Below are 19,111 nucleotides of genomic sequence, written 5' to 3'. Positions count from 1 at the left end.
AATAGGACCTCACCTTGGCTAAAAGATGTAAATAAAAAATTATTATAATATAAATTTGTATTTAGTTTATAATAGTTGAAGAAGCAATGCAGGCCTCACATTATAACGATCCTGTTAGAATTTCAACATGAAAGCCAATTTATCATTTTACATTTCACTTTTATCAATCCTACTTCTGCAAACTTTGTGCTTTCTTATACTAAAAATGTGCAGATTATTCAGTAGGTGAGAACTTTATGATACTTTGTGATTAATACTTTCACAAAATTTTTTATTTACTATAATTTTTTCCATAAAAATACAAAATTATCTCAAATCTTTAAAAACCATCTACTTCAGCATTTGTGCTTTATTTTTGTCTTCTTATGCTACTTTTAGCTACAGTGCCTAAAAAAATATTTACCCTCCTCAGACGTTTTACCCTTTTATGGGAATTAAAAATTAAGTCACTGTCAATCTAATTTGGCCTTTTTGAAGGAGGAATTCTGTTAAATCCATCAGCATGAAAACAGACGGGATATGRGACGTGTGGAAATCTACCAAGAACAGACCATTCTCACAAACTGAGAACAAGAAGGGTCAGAGAACCCAAGACATGTGACCGTGGGAGAGATGACACAATTCCTTTGCCGACATCAAAATGAGTGAATATTTTTAGGCACAGTAGCGCTCAAATTGTGTTCTTTTTAGCAAGTGATTTGCTCTTTTTAGTTTTCATGCAGTGTTCATTCAGCCCTCAGCGTTCACACTGCATTGCCACAAAAAAATTCTCTTGTTTTGTAATACATTCCCTTAATTTTGCTGAAACTTCCTTTCATATTGCTTTAGGAKGTACTAAGTAAGTGCTGCACACACTAACCATTATCCAGGAGTTTGTTTTTGATTGGAGCTTTTGTTCTCTTTGCCTTCTGGTAGAGTTCTCGACAGGCTGAGCACAAACCGTGAGAAGACTTGGGCGTTTTGGAGGGGGCATGACGGACCATGGAGGGACCAGAAACTACGCTGCAGCAGTCAGAGGCAAGGTCCTCATCAGACACATCCAGTCCGTTGTCAACTATCTCCACAGCATCTTCTCCACTGCTATCAATGAGGTCCAGTAAGTCCTTTTCATCATCTGCCTCAGCCTTGCAGCCATCGGCATTCCTCAGTCGCGTCCTCCTTGTTTGACGTCTCGGTTCACCCGGTGCAACATCTTGACTTGGTTTGGGACGGTTTTGGACCCTCGTCTTGGAGGCCTTTGATAGTCTGGAGGAGCATCGGGGAGACATGTGCCTGGTCCACTTCAGGTTAAACTCAACACATCTGTGGAAGAGAACAGCATAGATTACTCACAACTAATGTCTTTTTTGTTTTGTGTGCACAATAAGCTGAGCATTAGCACAGGTTTGTGTCACCGTACCTGTAATATTCCAACTTTAAAGACAGGGAATGAGAGAATAAGTCCCAGTCATCTACATCGTACCTGCAAGATTTGAAGACAACAAACCACTAACAGATATCCAAACAATAAAATTCAGAACAGTTTTAGTATAAGTAGTGTAGCTTTCTGTTGTCTGTCTGTTAGTAATCACTTAATGTACTSTATAGTTGTTAGATGATAAAATTAACCTTCAGTTCATCAGCTGAGGTGAGGCCAATTTAATTTAATTTTAGACTAGCTCTACTTCAAAATCTAATATTTGTCAAACCTGGATTAAATTGCATTTTAATGTCTGATTTGCATTGTTTTAAACACCAAGGACCATTTAAAGGTGGAATGAATTAGTCATTCACCTCTGGACCACTGGAGGTCGGCACCAGCTGTCAGTACCTGCTAATAACTGGATGTAGAAAACTGATGAAAGACCAAAACAGAACAAATGTTTTCAGATCAAAAACCGTGTTTAGAATGATCTGCCTGTAGATTTAGGTTTTTAAACTGAGACCTTATCCAATACAGAAAAAAGGTCAACACTACATTGAAATCACTGTGTTTAGATTTATCATAGAATAAAAATTTTACAAATCAAGTAACTGTGTTTACAAGAAGTAGCTTTTAGTGTGAGATAATAGGCTAAGTTTGAAATTTCTAAATTATGGCAACAAAAAACATACATTGTCTTATTGTTTTTAAACAAAATTAGGACAATTTTAGTCATGTAAAATGAAAACAGTGAAGTAAAATATTTATTATTACCATGTTTAGATTTTGATCAAGGTGCACAAAATATTTAGTGGAACAGCCCTTTACACAATTTACAAATCGTAAGCTAACCTTGCATTTGATTCAGAACTCATATCCCAAATAAAACTTGGTTTTAGCAGAAAGAACCACARAATTATGTTCATTACGTAACTACATGATTAGAAATAAAACACAAAGCAGGCTCACTAKGCCTTAAACCTAGTAATGCGGGTTTAAATTTAATATGACAGCGAAATGTTGCTAATATGTGTGTCTGGCTAACTTTAGCATGAAGCTAATACTGTTAGCACGTGTGTCTCCTCGGCTAAAAACAAACAACAAAATAAAAACAGAGTTTTTAACTCAGCGCTGAAACTTGGTCATGATGTCAGCTTACTTCGCCTCTGTTCCTTTATAGTTTTCACTACTTGGCATGTTCGTGGCTGTTTTCATGATTTATGCTAACCGAAGAAAATAAAATYAAATGTTTTTACCGCATTAGCCTACGGGCTCGTGCGTGCCGAGCTCGCGGATTTCCGCCGGACCAATGCTAATCGTTCGCGCGAGGACTCGAGAAAACTTCGGAAATGATTCCAATGCTGGGGACTGGATCATGACGCTCCCTGTATGGTAGGCCGTTTTGACATTTATTCAAAGCAAGCTGGTCTCTCTTGTTCCATTTGTAGATCACCGGCCTGCCCTACACTGGCACCATTTTTGATAGTAAAAGGGGCATGATCGCCATCAAGTGGACAACAGTTTAAATGGTAACATTTAATTATTTTTAATGAGTAAAATGCTTTGCTCTTGTAAAAAAAATGAACCACAAAAAGCTGCATCCTGACAGATATTGAAATATCCCAGTAATTTGTCAGTGTTATGCAAAGCATCTGCACCTGTGGACTCCATATGTCAAGATGTTTACATCTGTAAAAACAGTCTTTGAGGGAAAACAGGGCAAAGCTCACTAAAACACAACAAGAACAATTTAACTGTCCTGAAAATAAGTTTGAATGTTTGACACAAGCAGACTCCTCAGTCCACACATAACATTTACACACAGACTCTAATGTTTGTGTGTAACACATCTAATACATGTAATGTTTTTTTAGTGACAAGTGTTCAACCTTTTATTCTATGAGTTGATTTACTGTGATGTTAAATTCAGACATGGGGACAGCTGATACACCTGAGTGCAGTCCCCTGTGTTTTTTGGGGATTACGTCCAGGGATAACTATTCTATAAACACCTGTAATAATCAAAATGTCTGCTGTTGTGGGTCTGATTCAGACAGTGTCAGGTACAGGTGAGGTAGGACCCAGGAATGCAGACGAACACAAAGAGCTTAAGTAAAAAACAAGGGAACAAAAAAATGAAAAGGTGTGGCAGCAATAAGGACAAAAAGCAGGAGACACAGAGGAGAACTGAACAGGCTTGAAGCACAAAGGTACAACAAGAAAAAATACAGGAAGTGACCTTCCTTAAAAAATGAAACAAGAGAACTAAAACTTATTAAGCTACCATACAATAATCAAAATATTCTGATCCTGGCAGACTAAGGTGTTGAATTATTTTTTAGCCATTGTTTCATTGATAAAGTAAAAACTATGGAAAAATTCATCCGTTGTTGTTTTTTTTTTTACCCACTCTTTCCTTTCAGGGTCACGGGGATCACTGGTGCTCATATCCAGCAGATAGGTCACAAGTCCAGTTTGATAGAAAATCTTTATTGCAAAATCAGTCTGAAGAATCAAGGTAGAGGTAGAATAGTCAGGATTCTGTGGCAAAACTGGGCCTCTAAAACTTAGAACATTACAATAAAATGTGTCTGAAATGTAGAGCTGGCACTAAGATGCATGAGCTGCAGTTTTTTTGTATGAGACAAAACACTTGCTGATTTATGGAGTTTTAACTCTGGAAGACTAATGACCCTCACCTGGCTCATTCAGCTCCGTCATCACACGCTCAGCCTCATCCAGTACAGATCCAGCAGTCCTCCTCAACTGCTCCGGCTGCTCGCCAGTTGAATGTCAACCTACCGACTCCCCTCCTCCATCCTTCATCTCCTACCTTTCAGGTGTCTCCCTCTCCTTCAACCACCACCAGTGTCCGGGCCCCAGTGGGGGAAAGAAAACTCCCACCCCCTAACCTAATCAACTTCTCTGAGTTTTCAACCTCTCAGAGCGTTCACATTCTTGTCTGGGGTCCAAGCGCCAAACCTGTCATTCATATAAATCTGTTCAATCGTGTCAATAAAACCGTTCTAATTTCACGTTTTGTCTTCATGTGAGTCTTTCCAGGTTGATTTATTTTTGTGTGCTTTGAACAGACGAGAGATAAAGAGGTGAAAGTTCTTGATTAATCATTAAGTGCAGATAAAAAAATCAAGTTTTATTTTTTAAGGTTATTGTGATGCTTTGTTTTGTATAACTCAACAAACGATGCTTCCAGAGACTGAGAAAAAGAAGGATTTCCCCTCATCTCTGACTGGATTGTTCAAAAATATCTGARATAAGCACTAAAAACACAATGAACAAAGTGAAATTTAATTTAAAAAAAGGCATCCATGTTGAGAACAATGAAATCTGAAGCTCATAAAACAGTTGATTCGACAATAAGTAAAACTATTGCAGTAACAATCCCCTCTGTTTAACATTGTTTTAGTGTGAAAAAAAAGCCCAATTAAATTGGGTTTACAGTTCATTCATTTTATTGTATCAACTTTCTTCAGCTCAGAGTCACAGCTGGGGTGGGGGAAATGTTGGAGCAAATCCCAACAATCAATAGGTGAACAGGTCATCAGTTCAACAAATAAAACTAAACCAAAGTACTCAAAGAAAATATGCACACAACACACAAAAAGACACAAGATTGAAACCACAAACGGTCTTGCTTCACTCTAAAAATGAAATGTTGGATTTACAGTACTTAACCATGTTATGTGACCTGGTTCCACTTAACTGAGTTGAGTAAATTCAAAGCAATATACTCATGTTCTTTGGTTAAAAAACTGGTAAATTGCTTTGAATTTACTCAACTCAGTTAAGTGGAACCAGGTCACATAACATGGTTAAGTAAATCCAACATTTCATTTTTTACAGTGTTGGAACCCCCACACCGCCATTCAGCCCTGCTGTACAAGGGTTATATAAGGGTTTTTTAAACTCACAAACAAAATTGCAAATGATCAGAAAACAACTGAATGCTTCTGAGCTTTATTGAGTTCATTTACTGGAATGAAATGAGTGAAACGTGAGATAAGTGTGTTAGAAATCTCCTTAGTTTTATCTTAGTGCAACTTTATTGTCTTATATAAACTCACCTGGAACTCCGCTGCACTTTCCCCCAGTCCTCAGGTGAAATGTCAGATGTGATTTTYCCTTTTCTTTTGTGTACATGGCAGTAAATTAACTTACTCAGTAACTAAGGAACTGGGCATGCCGACTTGTGGACYGTGGGGAGACGAAATAGTCGCTGGGCTTTCTGTAAGGACTTTGAACACGCACATGCACAGACACACAATGCTGCTAATCCATAGAGGAACTCCCACAACCTGGTGAGAGGACACAGGAGCGGGTGACAGATACATTATTCAGAGCATTCAAAAAGAGCAAAACACCAGTTTTTCTCCTTTTTCTTGATTTTTTTTTTGCATTGTTTTCTTTGTTGGATTCAGAGCATAGTGAGGAACAATGAGGAAGCCAATAGTGTTTGTACTTTTGCTCCTAAGCATGGCTATGGAGGTGAGCGGCGCTAAAGACAAGGCAAAGGGATCCGTAAAAGAAAACCCCAAATCTGCAAACTCAAAGGAAAGCAAAGAAACCGAGAAGATTCCTGCAAAGCACAGCTCTTCCTCTGGTTTTTCAGGTAACCTGCTGGTGGTGCCCATGGATGGGAGTCACTGGGTGGGCATTAAAGCCATCGCTCAGGAAATGGGTCGGCGTGGACACAGGGTCACTGTGGTGATTCCAGAGGTCAGCCTACGGATGGGCCCTGGGAAATACTACGACACCATCGCCTTCCCCGTACCTTACGACGAGGCTCACCTGCATTATGTGATGTCCTCGCACAAGGACATCATGGAGAAAGACGCACAGTCTTTCATGGAGAAGATAAAGAAACGGATCACTCAGATCCAGAGGATTGTAGGTTTTCTTCACACCACTGCAGAGAGCCTGCTGTTCAACAGCAGCCTCATCTCTCAACTGGCTCAGCAGGTGAGTGCAGGAACAAGACAGGAACACAACCCAAACTGATTCTACTGAATGTGTGTCTTCTGTTGAGAKAGACTGAGCAGAGTGACTGAACTACTTTTTAAAGATGTGCTGAGATGCTCCAAAATGTTTACAGTATTGTACAATTAATATTAAAGGCCTAGCATTCTTCTGCACAAATGTATCACTCCCATTCGGCCCAAACCTGTTTGCCCTGACAAGGAAAACTCTAAGTACACTGGTTGGAGTCATAACTGGGTACGATCTGTTCAAACACCACAAAATGGTGATGGGACTCCATGACAATAGTCTGTTTGATGCCTGTGGCATTGAATTAGAGACCTTTTTGCACTACTTAAAATACCGCCTGGCTCAGAGCAGTCAAAGAAAAATAATTCTTGGGGACTCCTTTATGGATCCTGAGAAGCTCAAAACACTGAGGGTTTCTAACCTTGTGTCCTTCATCCAAGGGACGAGAAGGTTTGAATAAAGACCAGTGTCTTTTTGGGGAGAACAATGGGCCCACTTATGAGGCCCCTGCTCAAATAGATTTTATATTCATCCCACTAACCATAAACCATAAACCATCTCTCCTGTTGCTTTTCTTGGGTTCTGATCTAACATCTAAATAGTGAGAAGGAGCAGAGTTACAGTAAGGAGTTTATATAGAACAGCTGGAGTGCGCAGAAACCACGTAACCGTGTGATCGGCTGGTGAAGCTAACGGCTAACGCTAAACGGTCAAGACTCTGGATTTCCCATTACTGTACATGTTGACAACAGAGCAGAAAAAAGGACTGACGATGTAGAAATCACTAAAACTATTAATAATAATATTAACACAATTATTATTAATATTTTACAGTTTATATAATCTATCTAATGTTTTAAATAATGCCAGAAAATCTGTTTGTGTTATGGATTTATTAACAGAAGATAAACAGGAAAACGTCTCATTTCACAACACAAGTAAACAGATGTTCTTATTTAGCTCAATGTGATCTGAGCAGAACATAATGTAACAGTTAATCAAAATAATCTTATAAAGTCCATGTAATCACTGTTATTTATTGAACTGGTTAGCAGATATTAGCTTGTGGAGCATATATACAGAGTTTAGCACTGTTGAATCATGCTACAATTTAACAAACTATTAAATATTACTGATTTGTCCTCTTATTAATATTTAGACCTACAGAGTGTAAAATATTATAAAAGTATTTTTAGGTTTCTGTTAGAGGAACCTGACTTGTTGAGAAGATGTTAGCTAATAGAGACAAGTTTCATCCTATAACCAGAGAACATTTTCTAACTGTTGACTGGTAAATATAAATTCTTCTTTTTTATGACAGTAAGAAGAAATAATATACTTTACTAGCTGAAGTCATCATTTTTCAACTAGCTAAAGTCTAAGTTACAGGCTGACTTCAGGTCTGGTTTGGATCATTGTTACTTAAAAATTATATATTTTTCTGGTATAAATTGCTGTTTTACATGGTTGTTGAATTAAATTAACATAATTATTAATTTAATGTACAAAACATGACCGATAATTTGTGAAACAGATCGGTTCTGCTGCTGTTTATCTATTAGTTTCTGTGGAGGCTGTGAGATGTTGTCCTGTTTGGTCTGTTTCTGCTCCTCCATGSTGTCACAGACACCAGTGGACGGTATGGGCGGGGCTCAGTCTAGTGGTCTATTTGAGTCCATGAGCTACAGCAGTTTGGTCACATCTTGTAAATGAAGTTATGTGACCTAATCAGGCGATCTTGTGAGGTGTGTTAGCAGTCTCAGATACCAACACAGTTTGCTAAGGATCCCTAGCTGTCACACTAATCCAAAAGTTAATCAGTTACAGATGTACTGTACATGACAACTTTCTGAACACCTCAATAAAATTTACCGGGCAGTTTACGAGATATTTTGCAAACAGACAAATGAACATGCACAGACACAGAAAGAAAACATTTCTGCCCTTTCACATTTAGTGGTGGGTAATAATGCAAGAAATTGCTTCTCAATAAATCCTGAAAGTTGATAAAGTAATATTAAGAAACTGAACTTTTTCAACTTGAAGGCACGGCATGTGTGTCCTGTGTCTTCTTTTAAAATACTGAGAATTTGGGAACTAGKAAGACCACTATCATCACTATCACTGTCATTTTCTAGTGTTGTGTTTTTATTTTGTTGTGCCTCAAGGGAGTCTTATGTTTRCCTGGTACCTATGTTCSACAGTACAAAGACTGCACTGTAGTTCAGTATGTTTTTGTTTGTTTGATAATAGACATTTGACGGGATAGCCGAGTATGTTTCATGAGTTTCATGATTAGCCCTGGGAGAACTGGGGAACATATAATAATATATATAATATAATAAGGATGAACCTGATCAAACGGTTTAAGTGAAGATAAATCTGTTCTGCAGCACACACACCTGAACAACACTGCTGTTGTATYTGAGAGATGAGTCTTTCTGAAATAAACTACGACTTTATCCATCGAAACAATACTCAAAACCTTTTAATAAAAAGTTTTTACAATAGTTTAGGAACAATTGACAACTTTTAACTACCTGTGCAGAAACTTCTCAGCTTTTTCTTGGGTGCATCCATAGTAAAAAAAAAACCTTTCATATGATTTTACCAATTCTCCTTCTCCCTCTTTCATTTTTCGTAGAAGTTTGATGCCGTCTTGACTGACCCCATGATACCAACAGGCTCATTGGTAGCTCYGAAATTAGGTGAGTTTGACTTTTCTTGGGTTCTCCGAGCGTTTGAGCACCAGGACACTTCCTCAGCAGTCATTGTSTGTCACTTTCAGGTCTCCCCACCATTAATTTACTGAGAGGAACTCCATGTTCGGCGGACATGAAGGCTGCAGGCTGCCCCTCCCCGGCTTCATACGTGCCCCGCTTTTTTACCAGCTACACAGACAAAATGAARTTTAAGGAGAGAGTCATTAACACTTTGGTGAGCAGCATAATGCATGAATGAACCAGATTCACTCAGACATTTTCACRATCTCTGTGTCACATTCTGCTTCTGCTTTTTCCCCACACATCAGAAACACGGACAGGTGCTTCAGGTTAAGTCATAAGGTTTTGCTTTTAACACACAGGTGGCTTTAGTGGAGCCTTTGTTTTGTCGACTGTTATACTGGCACTTTGACAACCTTGCCTACACGTTTCTGGAGGAGGAGGTGGGCATCATGGAAGTYTTGTCAGACTCTGATATCTGGCTGCTCAGGTGACGCATACAAAGATCTTTTTACAGCATCTATTCATGTTTACAATTCAACATCAGGGAGGATAAAGCTTTTACACACAGACAATCATTTATTTTACACTGCGAATTCTAGAAAGAAAACTACGATTCCAGTATTTAAGAAACTTTGCTTTTCATTRAGATTTTAAAACCTATTTATTCACAAACTGAAGACCTACTGCACGTCTTTGATACTCAAAAACACAACATTTTTATCAGTCATCACATCTCAACATCTACTGTCTTTTTGGGGGTAGGTGGGCTTATTTTCACCTAACTGGTCCTTTAGTAATCATTTTGCTTTGAGGTTCAAGATCTCCAAGGGGAAACTATGCACTGCTGGCAGTAAGACAAATAACACAAATAAACACCTCACATGGRAATTATAATTGCAGACAGAATAATTCTCTGATGGAAACATAATAAATTCTTTCCTCAGTGATGGATTGGACATTTTTTTKAAAGACCTGACCTTTCAAAGTACAAGTCGCTCCAAAGCTGTTCCACTTGAGTTTTTGAGATATGTTGCCATTTATGCCTAAACATAAAGGTAAATTGGCGAGATTTATTTTTTAAAAAGCAATATCTGTTCAAACTTTGTGCAATAMTTTGCACAAATATTTCCTCATCGGACAATGATTGTTTTTGTAGCTTTTGAACTTGTAGCCTACATATGGGAAGGTTTTTTTTRCCCCTTTCCACTGTCACCGGTGTGCTGCTCAGGATGGGAGACTGCGATGATGTGATTCAACACAAACTGCTGGTCTCCTTAGATCGATTGTTCTTTGTACTTTTGTTGTGACTTGGCGCTCTACAAATAAACTGAACTGTTCCCGTATCTTTATATTCAAAATTTGTACATTTACATGTATTCTTTGTGTATTTGGCCAGCATCAATACTGCAGCAATGCTAACTTGCTAAAGACAAAGGAAAGATTATCCTGGTGGTATTATCTTAGTCTGTTTTAAATGTTTTTGGGTTTCATCCAGTCTGCAGTGAATTAAATAAAAAAAGGATTTATTCATTTTTAATAGTTCCAGCTCTGCTTGACTCTGTTGTTGAAAACTGAAACTCTAATCTTCTGGTTCTGCTGACACAGGATTGACTTCACTCTGGAGTTCCCCCGCCCCATCATGCCTAACATGATCCTGGTTGGTGGAATCAACTGCAACGTGAGAAATCCTCTTGCTGATGTGAGARACTTTTTTACAAGTCAACTCACATTTGATTTTTTTAAACTACAGCATTCTCATTTAATATCCCCGGCTGCATGCAGCAAGACTGAAACATCATTAGATGTGATCATAAATGCCAAGTAGTGTATTTTTTTCAGGATTTGGAGGAGTGGGTCTCTAGTCAACATGGGTTTATCGTATTCACCCTGGGCTCCATAGTGTCAGATCTGCCAGAATACATCACTTCTGTCTTTCTTGATGCCTTCAGACAGATTCCCCAGAAGGTACAAAAACACGTACACAAGAAAAAATCTCAAATCCTAAACTACAAGCTGAAATGTTCCCCACTGCAACAGGTGATCTGGAGGTACACTGGCAAGGTTCCTGAGAATATCCCGAACAATGTGAAGATGATGAAGTGGGTGCCTCAGAACGATCTGCTGGGTGAGCTCATCATGCGTCAGGCCACATTAGAACTTCAGGACAATGTCTCACGTTGCTTTCCGTCGTCGTTAGCACACCATGGAGTTCGAGCCTTCATCACTCACGCCGGCTCACACGGCGTGTTTGAGGGTTTGTGTCATGGAGTTCCGATGTTGATGGTGCCACTTAACGCAGACCAYCCTGACAACGCACAGAAGATAGCTCACAGAGGAGCAGGACTCATGTTGGATATCACTTCAATGACCACAGAAAGCCTCCTGCAGGGACTGAACGAGCTCATCAATAACACCASGTAAGGCGCTACAAAGTTATTCAACTGTAGTTTTTATTGACAATGTTTTTATTTATACATTGCATTGATTGGTYTGTTTCAGCCTCTTCCATCTGTTTGTGTGTTCAGGTACAAASAGAATGTCCAGAAGCTGTCAGCCCTTCATAACGACCGGCCGGTGGACCCACTCGATCTCTCAGTGTACTGGACAGAATATGTGATGAAACATAAAGGGGCAAAGCACCTCAAAGCTGCTGTCCGTGACCTCAAATGGTTCCAGTACTTCAGTCTGGATGTAATAACATTTCTGGCTACTATCATGCTGGTCTCCATAACTCTAACAGTGAAATGTTTGATGTTTTGTTTCCGAAAACTGAACAAGAAAAAGAAGCAGGACTAGGACTTTTCCACCCTCATCAATTTGTTAATAAACAAACAACGGAGCATTTAGGCTCCTACACCTCAGAAACCTTCTTCAAATGATGTTTTTTATTTGTTGAGAAGTATGGATCATGCAGTTTATTCATTGTAGAATCTGTGAATTTATGATCTAGCTCTTGGTCTTTTGAAGAAATCAGTGGACGAGCATTTACCTGGATTACTCACATCTGGCTTGTCATACCGCACCTCTTCAGCCTGGTTTGGCCTTTGTGAAACGGATGAACAGGATGAACTTATCAAGTGAAGTCAAACTTGGGCTGAGTCCAAAACGGGAGGCTGGGTCCTCTGAATGACCCAACCTTCCCGGTCTAGGTGAGCCAGGTCCTTGGTAGACCGCGAAGACTGGAAAAAAGAGGCTGTGAATTTGGACGGTCTAGCCTCCTGTCCTTACCCCGGCATATCGCCTATAGAAACTGTGACGACGCTAAACAGAAGCAAAATTAGATTAAAAATTAACAAATATTACATTTAAATTAACTTTAAATGTAATATTTGAAGAACTAATGAACCTACCGTAGGTGCATGTTTTTTACACCATATAAGTTTTTTTCTGACAAAAATAATATTTAAAAACATGTCAATACAAATGATAAATGTTTTAAAACACAACCACTTGAGTTCTGACGTGGCGAACATTTACCTCACATGGTTGATCAGCTGTTCCCACTGTCCGGTACCGGTCCCAGTACCAGCTTCAGCTCGGCTGCACCCGTGACTGCAGCTATACTCTCCCCCCGCTGACTGTCGGCGTCTTCTCAGTTATTCTCGTAATGTGAAGAGAATTGCATTTCTTTTTCTATGTCTCCAGACAGCATGTAACGTCGCCGGGACTAGTTGAAAAGAGAATAATTACAACTTTCCAGATAGTAGCAACACATTTCTGATAACTTCTCTCCATCCCAGRGAGTTTGTGACTTCTACTTCATGTTTCCTACAGACGAGCATCTGACGTAATGACACGTTGCGTAGCCTGGCTGATTCACTTGAATTTWAAAAAAAATCCTGTATCCACATCGTAATCTGGAACATCACCAAAATTTAATGGAGTCTTCCTTTGGCCAAAACGCACCTGTTGTAAAAAAATAAATAAATCATGAAAATCTGTCCGTAAGTTTTTGAGTAATTTTGTCGACAGACAGACAGACAGACAGACAGACAGACAGACAGACAGACAGACAGACAGACAGACAGACAGACAGACAGACAGACAGACCGACGTGACCGAAAACATTACCTCCTCCCTTGGCGGAGGTAAAAATTAAGAGAATAAATTTCTGTGAAGCTGTTTTTTATTTTCTCAGTTTACACAAACTGGACTCCATACTTTGCACTCAGTATCAGCTGATTAGCTGTGCCATGAAAGGCTTTTGGTTAGGGCTGCACAATATATGGAAAATTTATCGTCATCACGATAATAGCCTGTGCAATATGCATATCCCAACAACTGCATAAACTGCAATAAATGGTTGACTCAAAAGTTTGCATTCATGCAGGGTCGACGCCTCCACAGCCTCCTGTGCTCCGGCGAGGGTCGACGCCTCCACCGCCGCCTGCGTTCTGGTGAGGGCCGACGCCGCCACCTCCTGTGTGGAGGGTCTTACGGGGAGGGAGGTGGTGGTGACCACCCCTGCTGCAGTTTCAGTGCTGGTCTCCATATTCGCTGCAGTCCTGGTGGAGGTCCTTCTAACTACACCAGCTGAGCCCTCAACACTGTCTGCAGCTGAGTCCTCGCCGTCTGCAGCTGAGTCCTCGCCGTCCTCGCCGTCTGCAGCTGAGTCCTCGCCGTCTGCAGCTGAGTCCTCGCCGTCTGCAGCTGAGTCCTCGCCGTCTGCAGCTGAATCCTCCTTGCCGTCTGCAGCTGAATCCTCCTTGCCGTCTGCAGCTGAATCCTCCTTGCCGTCTGCAGCTGAATCCTCCTCGCCGTCTGCAGCTGAGTCCTCCTTGCCATCTGCAGCTGAGTCCTCCTTGCCATCTGCAGCTGAGTCCTCCTTGCCATCTGCAGCTGAATCCTCCTTGCCATCTGCAGCTGAGTCCTCCTGGCCGTCTGCAGCTGAGTCCTCCTCGCCGTCTGCAGCTGAGTCCTCCTGGCCGTCTGCAGCTGAGTCCTCCTCGCCGTCTGCAGCTGAGTCCTCCTGGCCGTCTGCAGCTGAGTCCTCCTGGCCGTCTGCAGCTGAGGACTCCTTGCCGTCTGCAGCTGAGTTCCCCACTCCACCTGAACTCTCACCACCCCCTGCAGAGTCTCCAGTGCCAGCCCCTGCAGAGTCTCCTCTGCRGGTCCCTCCAGAGTACCTCCATGGCTGGGCTCCTGGTCGCCCACCTGAGATCCGCTTTTTCAGCGGCTGAGCACCGGGCCATCTCCCTGAGCCCCATCATTGTCGCGGCCAAGCTCCAGGTCGCCCGCCAGAGCTCCACCTTCACTGCGGCTGTGCCCATGGTCACCCACAGAACCCCTTTCCCTGTCTGTGCTGGGTTCCTGGACGCCCACCTGAACTTTTCTGCCCTCCAGGTGTGCCTAGGGCCATCTTAGTGACTTGTGTTGTTTTTTCCCAGGACTTTTTCCTGTCGGTTTTTGGTTTCGTTTTTTTTTCTTTTTGTTTTTGTGTCCCCTTCATTGTCTTTTGTCTCATGCCCTCCATCCTGTCTTTGTGTTGGTACCCTCCTCCACCCTCCAGTGTCCATTGTTGTATCATCAGGTGATGATTCGTAGAAGTGGGGTACGATGAGGATTTGTGTTTTCTGTCGTCTTGTGTCTACCTCTCTCTGGTGTACCTCTCTAAGTTCAGTTAGCCGTGGTCACCATCTTGACTTGGACTGGCTTCAAAGGTTAATCAAGTGTGGAGGTACAGAAGTGGGCATCACATAGTTCCCTCACAGCATCCAGGTCTGTGGGTCAAGCTCGGGTTGGATTTGAGGTCTTTCCGTGTGGGGTTTTGCACATTTTCCACGTTTCCACATGTTTTGCTAACAAACCAAAAGAGACTCTAAATATAGAATGTCAAAAACATTTAACACAGAATTCCTGTGCAGTCAGTGCTCCAAATATCCATCTCAGCCACTACCAAACAAAATTTTAAGTCAGTATCTGTAAACTGACTGAGTTAAAGTCTCCTTTAAGGTCAGTTATCTTTGAAAGCAGACGCATACAGACATAGCGGTGTGCGGTAGGGGTGGGGCTGGTACTGGGTAGGTATAGTCTAGTGGGAGGAGGAAGAGGATGGGAACTAAGCATTTACAGGCCGGCTCTGAGACGTAAAATAAATTTAAAATATACATTTTTAAATCCATGAGTTTTTATGCATCAGTGCACCTGCAAAATGAGAGGAAATCTGTGTAATTTACAGACAGTCTGTACATCTTGGCATATTTGCAATTGGAAGGAAAAAAGTAGAGGGAAAAACACAATTTGGTTTGGTTTCATCTTGTTTTGTTTACTCCTTGACTCAAAAAGAGGCCCAGCAGATGGCCATCTGTTAGGGAACTTGAACAGACTTGTCTAATATTGATGCAGGTGAAACTGGAAGGCGGCGAGAAATGAACCACAGCCAGCTGTTGGCCTCCTGTGATATGTGTACCAAGGAACAATCTTCACTGGGAGGATCGGGTTGATGTTAAGGACCAAGGAGCAGCGAGAGATTCGTCCTCGGTAATGAAATGTGAAAATTGCGAGAGGATATTTATGCAACTCCAGCGAGATGTGACACAGTAGCTGCAGCATGGAATTACATTATCTTGTCATTCTTCTCCCTGTCAAACAAAGAAACTGTGTTGTCCCAACAAGCAGCTTTAATCATGTTGTCTTTACATGCTGCACAGCCCCAGAGCAATGGATAATTGCACTGGGGCTGTCGTCACCTGCTCGACATGTGTGACGGCGCACCCAAGCAGAGAGAAAACATCCTATCACACAAGTTTGATAGCAGCGGTGGCGCAGGATTTTTTTATTTATTTTTTATCTTTGTCACTGCATTCCTCTCTTGTATTTCTGATCTTGCTTTTAGCTAAAAGAAGATATCCACTGACACTTTTTACACATCAAAGTCTGTATCGCGGTCTTTGGAAGCATTCAGGCACCTGAGAAAAGAAAGTTTAGAAAGCCTCCTGTGGCTCCAGAGGGATTTGAGCAGAATCCAATAAATCTCAAATGATGTGACTTGCATTACTGTCAGTTTGAGGTGTGGACTTCAAGTTAGAAAACAAAAAAGAAAGCGTGTGAGTGGAGAATGAGAAAGTAGTAAAACCTATGGCCTGTTTCTAATCTCTACTGAAAACTCGAGACTTGAAGGCACATTATCTGCTGTGAGGACGATGAGCCTGAATCTTTAAACAAACTGTCAGCAATCAAATTATTTGGGGAAGAGATTTTACCATGAAAAGTGCATAGATTACAAGGACTGCACACTGGGAGCTTAAAATGTGAGAAAAGTGCAGATTTTAATGCAAATCTGTGACCTCATTGTTCACACCTATCTGCTTCAAAATTTAAAAGAAAAATCTGCTTCAACAGGTTTGATGTTTACAGACAACCAGATATGCATCAGCCAGAGAAAACGCAAGAAAGACWTTAAATTCTTATAAAGCCCTAATAAATGGACTGAACGTATAGATTGCTTTATCAAGTCCCTCTGGAACCCAAAGCGTGTTACACTCACTCACCCATTCACACACTGATGATGGTAAGCTACATTTTAGCCACAGCTGCTCTGGGGTGCACTGCCATGAACACCATCAGTAGGCAAGGCGGGTGAAGTGACACAATGACCAAAACAGCTGCATCTGAGGATTGAACCAGTGACCTCCTGGTTCCAGGACGACTCCCCTAACCACTCCGCCACAGCTGCCCACCTAATAAATATTGAGTCGCAGGTTGAAGCAGGTGAGGCTTGAATGTTGCATTTGAAAGTAATTCTCAATTTAAACAGTTTAGGTTTTAAACCAAAATTAAAAGATCAATTTTACAACTCAAATRCCAAAGCAGTCAGGACATGGTGTAACATGTAAATAAAGTAATGAAGCCAACTTCTTTGTACTAAATATAGTAAGAATATATATGTTTTAAATATGAGAAATTGCACAATTTTTGGTGGGTGATTTGATTGCAGCGACACATCTAAAAAAAAAGAAGCTAGAACGTGTTGGTGTGAAGCATTCCCTCTTTTTTTAACAACACTCTGTAAACATCTAAACTGAGGAGACCATTGTTGTCTGGTGGAGYATTCCAGCTGCTCAGCAGTCCTGGATCTTCTTTACTGGATTTTTTTTATAATGTGTCAAATGCTTTCAGTTGAGGAGAGGTCTGGACTGCAGGCAGAACATTTCAACTCCCAGACTCTTCTACTACGAAGCCATGCCTTTATAATGGTTTAGCATTGTCTTGTTCTGATGCCTCATCTGATTGGGGCTAAGTCGTACTTACAACGACAATGTCTGCAGCATTTCAGGATGGTGTTCACCTACAGCAGGGCTATTCATCTAAACTGCTCCGGGGGCCACAGTTACTGCAGGTCTACAGCTGAGGGGCCAAACATCCAGCAATTAAAGTTATTAAGTAAATAAAGCAAGCATTACGAAGATCTGCTATCTTTGAAATAGTTTATTTTGCTGCATTTAATCATGATTAGAACATACAGAACCCTATAAAAGTAGTCATAATTCAACAATATCAAAAAGAAAAAGAACACATTATGCCTCCTATTTCACACAAATATTATTTTGACATCTCTGACTTGCCAAATTTTTAAAACAATTTTGTTTTCCCTTTCATAGTTCTATCTTCAACTGCTTGTAGTTTTAACTGTCTTGGTTGTGCTTAGAAATGGTTTACACCAGCTTGTAGCCAAGGTTCTGACGTTTCTGTAGATACCAAGCATGTCTATGTCTAGCTAAAAGAACTTAGAGTAATTAAAGTAGAAAACCGGGGGTTTGGGCTGAAGAGATGAATGAACCAATTGGCGGGCCGAACTTTGGTCACTCGCGGGCCGGATTTGGCCCACGGGCCGCCAATTGAATAGCACTGACCTACAGCTTCTTCCTTGCATGATAGAGCTTTACSCACCATTTGTGGATGGCAGAGGGAACTGTGTGGACAGGCAGTGATTTGTGCTCCCYAGCCCCTCCAGTGACATCCACAACAAAATCAGGCCTCCCGAGGGTCTAAAGATCACTGACCTCCAATACTGACTTTCAGCCTGGTCCTTTGTGCACAGAGTTCTCRAGACTTATGACATCTTCTGATGCTATTATGAGCTGTAGATGTTGAGATATTGAGGAACGTTAATCTGAAATTGTTTTACAGTTTTTCACAGACCACTTAACCTATGCCTATCTTTTGTTCTGAAACATTCAGCGTCTCTAAAATGATCGTTAACGCCCAGTCTTCTTAATGGTTGCGAAGATCTGTGTGTTGTGTGTACTTTCTGTTTGCTATGCCTCCCTCTGGTGTCTGTCTTGTGTCTCTTCGTGCCCATCTTTTTCCTCAGTCTTTTCTGGTTCCTTCTAGTCAGTCCTTTCACACCTGTCCTCAATTGTAATCACTCAGCTGCTTCCCACTTCCACTCAGCACGGTTTGCATATAACCAGCTTCACTCCAGGCCCTGCTCTGACTACATGCTGTTAGCCAAGTTGTAACAAGTGCTCAAAAAAAAAGTAAAGGTCCTAGATCTGAATGAATGAATGAATGAATGAATGAATGAATGAATGAATGAAATGTTCTCATTGAATACTTTCTTCTAGTGATGGGCAAATGAAGCTTTTCTGAAGCACTGAAGCTTGCTTTGAAAAAGGGTTCATTACTCGAAGCTTTCCAACACAATTTTCTTTGGCTCCATCTTGTGGCCAAAAGTGTGAAAAGCTGCTTGACACAACACAAAGTGTTGTGATTCATCAAAGTGTTGATGATGTCGCTTCATCAAAAATGTCGACATCACAAAGTGTCGTGATGTCGCTTCATCGTGATGGAGTTGACAGTTTTTTAATGAGATATTTCTGTTTGATATTAGGTTGTCATTGTGTTGCTTGAACAGATTTTATTTCTTTATTTATTTTTTGTGGGTGGGAATAAAGTTACTGTTGTTTATGGTTTATTATAAATAAATTAATTGATTAATTAATTAATTAATAAAGTGTGCCTGTGTATTTTATAC

At 40.8% G+C, this 19,111-nt stretch overlaps 3 protein-coding genes across 3 annotated transcripts in view; 2 read left to right on the top strand and 1 right to left on the bottom strand.

Moving 5' to 3' along the window:
* The window catches only part of LOC106517932 (uncharacterized), a gene marked incomplete in the record, with an annotated part of 5,257 nt that extends 987 nt beyond the window's left edge, over nucleotides 1-4,270 (bottom strand). The window contains 4 exon segments of the mRNA XM_014008985.1: nucleotides 860-1,302; nucleotides 1,400-1,462; nucleotides 3,813-3,907; nucleotides 4,102-4,270. Of these exon segments, the coding sequence (XP_013864439.1) occupies nucleotides 860-1,302; nucleotides 1,400-1,462; nucleotides 3,813-3,907; nucleotides 4,102-4,110 (610 nt within the window).
* Nucleotides 4,271-5,702: 1,432 nt separating this feature from the next.
* On the top strand, nucleotides 5,703-13,078 carry LOC106517931 (UDP-glucuronosyltransferase 1-1). The gene is made up of 9 exons (XM_014008984.1): nucleotides 5,703-6,382; nucleotides 9,054-9,117; nucleotides 9,198-9,346; nucleotides 9,495-9,622; nucleotides 10,741-10,834; nucleotides 10,975-11,100; nucleotides 11,173-11,260; nucleotides 11,333-11,552; nucleotides 11,661-13,078. The coding sequence occupies exons 1-9, from the start codon at nucleotides 5,858-5,860 to the stop codon at nucleotides 11,929-11,931; spliced, it is 1,665 nt and encodes a 554-aa protein (XP_013864438.1). The 5' UTR covers nucleotides 5,703-5,857; the 3' UTR covers nucleotides 11,932-13,078.
* Nucleotides 13,079-13,328: 250 nt separating this feature from the next.
* LOC106517880 (skin secretory protein xP2-like) lies at nucleotides 13,329-14,919 on the top strand. The gene is made up of 3 exons (XM_014008920.1): nucleotides 13,329-13,342; nucleotides 13,466-13,684; nucleotides 13,736-14,919. Exons 1-3 carry the CDS (start codon nucleotides 13,329-13,331, stop codon nucleotides 14,313-14,315), a joined length of 813 nt encoding a protein of 270 aa, XP_013864374.1. The 3' UTR covers nucleotides 14,316-14,919.
* The last annotated feature ends 4,192 nt before the right edge of the window (nucleotides 14,920-19,111 follow it).

Source organism: Austrofundulus limnaeus, unplaced genomic scaffold, assembly GCF_001266775.1.
Source record: "Austrofundulus limnaeus strain Quisiro unplaced genomic scaffold, Austrofundulus_limnaeus-1.0 Scaffold54, whole genome shotgun sequence".
NCBI lineage: Eukaryota > Metazoa > Chordata > Actinopteri > Cyprinodontiformes > Rivulidae > Austrofundulus > Austrofundulus limnaeus.
This window is presented reverse-complemented; position numbering and strand designations above follow the sequence as displayed.